A 5186-nucleotide genomic window follows, 5' to 3' on the forward strand; every position below is an offset into this window, starting at 1 on the left:
ATCCTAATGATTTTTGGCATAAAAGAAAAATCAATAATTTTGACCCATACAATGTATTGTTGGCTATTGCTACAAACATACCCCAGCGACTTAAGACTGCTTTTGTGCTCCAGGGCCACATATTGATTTGTGTGTGTCACCGTTTATTCTGAGAACATCAACTTCTGCAGCTGTGGTGTTCCTGTTGACACGTTTACAGCCGTGTGTGTGTGTGTGTGTTTGCAGGAGCCGGTGGTCACCGCTTGCTTCAGCACGCTGAGTCCAGGCACACGTGTGGGTGGGATGTTTTACAAGCCCGTCGAGCAGTTCATTCTCCCCAAGGTGACACGATGAGAGAAGAGCATTTATAATGTCTAGCGACTGTTTAAACATCAGTAATGCAGCTGAATGCTGAATAACACGTACTGCAGCATCAGTGCTGATTTAACTCGCGCTGGAGGACGTGATGTTTGTGAACTCGTCTTCATCTGCAGGGTTTTGAAGGAACTCTTCTGTGGGAGGCTCAGGATTCGACAGGCCTGATGTCTGTCAACACATCTGCGCTCCATCTGAGTAACGGCGGAGGGGTTCTCAAGTTTGGAGCTGTGAGGGAAACAACATCTGTTCATTTGCTTATATTATAACGTGAAGTGTGCTTGAATGTGCAGAAACGTCCCACAGTGATGCTGAAGGTGTTCAGGAGGGATTCTTAAAGGAACAGTTCACCCGAAAATGAACATTATCTGAAAATGTGCTCACTCTCAGGCCATCCAAGATTAGGATGAGTTTGTTTGTTCATCAGATTTGGAGAAATGTAGCATTGCATCCCTTTCTCTGCAGTGAATGGGTACCGTCAGAATGAGAGTCCAAACAGCTGATAAAAACATCACAATAATCCACAAGTAATCCACACCACTCCAGTCCATCAGTTAACATCTGGAGAAGACAAAAGCTGAAACAAATCCATCATTAAGGCATTTTTAACTTCAAACCGTTGCTTCCGGCTAAAAAATGAGTCCATAATCCATAATAAGGCTTCCTCCAGTGAAAAAGTGTTCTGGTCTGAATCAGGAGAGAAATCTGCACAGATCAAGCACCGTTTAAACAGCTCTAAACAAATATTTAGGTAGATTTTGATGTGAGAGACAACAGCAGATGGGCTTTTTCACTGGAGGAAGTGTTATTATGGATTATGGACTCGGTTTGAAGTTAAAAACGTCTTAATGCTGGATTTGTTTCAGCTTTTGTCTTCTCCAGATGTTAACTGATGGACTGGAGTGCTGTGGATTACTTGTGGATTATTGTGATGTTTTTATCAGCTCTCATTCTGACGGCACCCATGCACTGCAGAGTGAGTGATGCATTGCTACATTTCTCCAAATCTGATGAAGAAACAAACTCATCCTAATCTTGGATGGCCTGAGGGTGAGTATATAGAAAATGTTATTTTTGCTTGATCTATTCCTTTAATGGCCCAAATGAAGAGTCTCTGTGATATTCTGGTCTGTAGAAATGGCACGAGTCTCTCTTTCAGTCCCAGAGTTTAGTATTTTGAACAAACTTCTATGATTTTTTTTTTTTTAAACATACATCACAATTAAGCTTTCTTCTCATCAGTATCTTTAAAGGGGTCATATGATGCTGCTAAAAAGAACAGTATTTGGTGTAATGAAATGTGTTTATGTGGTTTAAGGTTCAAAAAACACATTATTTTCCACATACAATGCTACACCTGAAGCACTCTCAAATAATCTCTCTTTTTCCCATCCCCCCGTCTGACTGGAAGAGGTGGAGGTACTGGTCTGCTTATCTCTAATGATTGGAAATTTAATCCTTTACCATCTCTGAGTATCAACAGCTCCTTTGAATTACATTCAGCCACTATTACCCACCCTCTTAAAATCCATTTTATAGTTGTTTATCGACCCCCAGCACCACTAGGTAACTTCGTGGAAGAATTAGATGTGCTGCTCTCAAACTTTCCTGAGGATGATACTCCCCTAGTTATGCTTGGAGAATTCAACAAAGCGTCTGCTAAATGACTAAATAAAACTTAACAAAAATTACAATTGAAATGAAAAAATACAAATAAAAACTAATTAAATAATAAATATAATATAAATATAATTTAAAATAATATAAAAATAAAATAATTAATGGTTAATAATTAATTTAAAAATATTAAATGTTTAACTTAATGTACTAAAATAACAATGAAATAAAATGAATAAAAACTAATAAAAAGAGAAAAAACAACAGAATTACTAAAACTTAAAAATTACAATGAAAATGAATAAATAAAAATAAAAACGAATTCAATAATATAATATAAATATAATTTCAAATCATTTAAAACTATAATGAAAGTTTGGGACAGATTTTTTTAATGCTTTTATTCAAAGAAATTAATGCTTTTATTCAGCAAGGACACATATATAAATATTTTCTAACAATTCAAATGTATTTAATGCCTCCTTGCTGAATAAAAATATGAATTTCTAAAAAAAAACAAAACATTATATGCACACACTCAACTGTCCAAATGTTTGGGGTTGGAAATATTCTAAAAATACTTGACTGATTTTGACATTTTTAACATTGCCTGGTAAACTTGACAGAAATCTGCCTGTCAGTCAGTCAGTCAGTCAGTCAGTCAGTCAGGGTTACTATGGTAACTGAGATTTCCTCCACACTAATGGACACGCTCAGGGTTTTGTCGTGTCTCATACTCTGTTGTCTTGGCTGCTGAATGTATGAGTGGTTTGTAATGAAGCGTGTGAATTCGTGTGAAAGGTCAGTGGGAAACACTGACTTCAAGCTGCTGCTGAAGACAGATGATGATTGTTATATCGACGTGGACTCGGTCCTGCTGAAGACGGAGCGCAGACGCCTCTCACAGAGCAGCCTGTGGTGGGGAAAGTGAGTGATGGCTTCTGTTCTCAAAACATCCCACCTAACTCAGTACAATAGAAGAAATGAGAGAGAGTTAGAGTTATAGATTCGTCCTGACGGTTAGTCTCAAGTTTGATTGCTCTAAATAAACACTTTAAACTTATATCAGTGTAATTCATGCTTTTGGTAGTATCATAAAAGTTTTCAGTGCAATGCATTTAAAAAAAAATGTTTTATATTACATTGTAACAATAATTTTTTGGTAAAAGAATAATAAAAAATAATGCTTGTTTTTAAAAATGATAAATTTGTAATAAATTTTATATTACATTTTTATATATTTCTTATATATAAAAAAATATGAGTGACAATCATTTTCTGGTAAAAAGAATAATTTGTAGAAAGAAAGTATGCCTGTTATCTAAAATTATGATTTTTTTTTTAAATATATGTATTTTATATTACAGTTTTATATATTTATATAATTTTTATATATATCTAAAATATGAATGACGAACATTTTCTGGTAAAATAATTTGTTGTAAGGAAGTATGCTTGTTATCTAAAATTAGAATTTTTAAATATATTCAATATTAAAGTTGTATATATTTTATATATTTAGATAACTTTTTATATATCTAAAAATGTAGGTTTCTGGTAAAGTAATACTTTTTTAGAAAAAGTACGCAAAGTACGCCAAATTATAATTTTTTTAAATATATTTTATATTACAGTTTTATATATTTATATAATTTATATAATTTATAAAAATATGAATGACGAACATTTTCTGGTAAAATAATTTGTTGTAAGGAAGTATGCTTGTTATCTAAAATTAGAATTTTTAAATATATTCAATATTAAAGTTGTATATATTTTATATATTTAGATAACTTTTTATATATCTAAAAATGTAGGTTTCTGGTAAAGTAATACTTTTTTAGAAAAAGTACGCCTATTTTCTAAAATTATAATTTTTTTAAATATATTTTATATTACAGTTTTATATATTTATATAATTTATAACTATATAAGTGATATTTTTAAATATAGAAATTATATAGAAATATAAGTGAGAACCATTTTCGTGCAAAAGAATAATATGTTGAAAGGACGTATGCTTGTTATTCTTATCTAAAAATATAAATTGTTATATATTTGTTATAGTTGTTTTATATAACATTTTTATATATTTTCTATGATTTTTTTAATATATATCTAAAAATATAAGTGAGAAGCGTTTTCTGGCAAAAGAATAATTGGTTTATCATCAGAGATGTTTGATCTCATGGCTGTTGTTGGTCAGTTTCAGGCAGAACTGGGCCGTGGATCGTGTGGGGAAATGGCAGGAGCTGGAGTACTCGAGTCCAGTGTATCCGGCCTTCGCCTGTGGATCTGGATACGTGGTGTCCAGGGATCTGGTGCAGTGGCTAGCCTGCAACGCTCAACATCTCAAAGCTTACCAGGTACCGTCCTCTCCTCATGTTACCTACAGATCAAAACATGATGGGCTTGACGAAAAGCACTGTTTGTTGGAATTACCCAGCATGCAGCTGTATTATAATAAAAAACTCCTATGAACTGAAATCCACAGTAGCATGTGTGACACCTCTGTCTGTTGATAAGTGATGATTTCTTTAGAGTTTAGCAAAGATGAGATCAGTGCTTGCAGATACATCAGTAAGGATTTCATTCATTCTTTTGTCCTGGACACTGAGTCTAATGGGATCATCTGCAGAATGGGTTCAGAGGATGTAAATGTGTGTTTCTGCAGGGAGAGGATGTGAGCATGGGCATCTGGATGGCTGCTGTCGGGCCAAACAAATATCAGGTGAAAAAGAAGTTCATGTTCAGCTGCACACCCTCAGAAACCTACTGTTGCTTCGATCAATATAATCAAAGGCTACCCGTTTAATATTTCAGTTTTTTTTGTTTTGTTCATAATGTCTTGATAAATGTTTATTTGGGATTTTATTTATTTATTTAAAATGAATTAATATGTATATAAAATCAAAAACATGCATACAAAAAAATACTGCAATTATAAAAGAAATTACTGAAATTATATATATATAATTTATATATATTGTGTTTTTATATAATATTGCCAATGCATTATACACAAACAATTATGACAAGAAAAATAAATATACCATATTACAATAACAAATTATAAAAAATGTATTAAAATAATGTGCTAATATTTTAATATATAAAATATATATATTTTAATAATATATAATACTAAAATACACACACACACACACACACACACACACACACATATATATATATATATATATATATATGTATGT

The 5186-nt window shown here is 32.5% G+C and overlaps 1 protein-coding gene across 1 annotated transcript in view; it reads left to right on the forward strand.

The window, feature by feature from the left end:
- The window catches only part of LOC107667096 (UDP-GalNAc:beta-1,3-N-acetylgalactosaminyltransferase 2-like), a 21467-nt gene that overhangs the window by 13032 nt on the left and 3249 nt on the right, over positions 1–5186 (forward strand). Inside the window, exons 5-9 of the mRNA XM_016458688.1 lie at positions 226–321; positions 474–584; positions 2738–2898; positions 4178–4337; positions 4646–4719. Coding sequence (XP_016314174.1) covers positions 226–321; positions 474–584; positions 2738–2898; positions 4178–4337; positions 4646–4719 — 602 coding nt within the window. The remainder of the gene's footprint in view (positions 1–225; positions 322–473; positions 585–2737; positions 2899–4177; positions 4338–4645; positions 4720–5186) is intronic.

Source organism: Sinocyclocheilus anshuiensis, unplaced genomic scaffold, assembly GCF_001515605.1.
Source record: "Sinocyclocheilus anshuiensis isolate Anshui unplaced genomic scaffold, SAMN03320099.WGS_v1.1 scaffold665, whole genome shotgun sequence".
NCBI classification, from domain to species: domain Eukaryota; kingdom Metazoa; phylum Chordata; class Actinopteri; order Cypriniformes; family Cyprinidae; genus Sinocyclocheilus; species Sinocyclocheilus anshuiensis.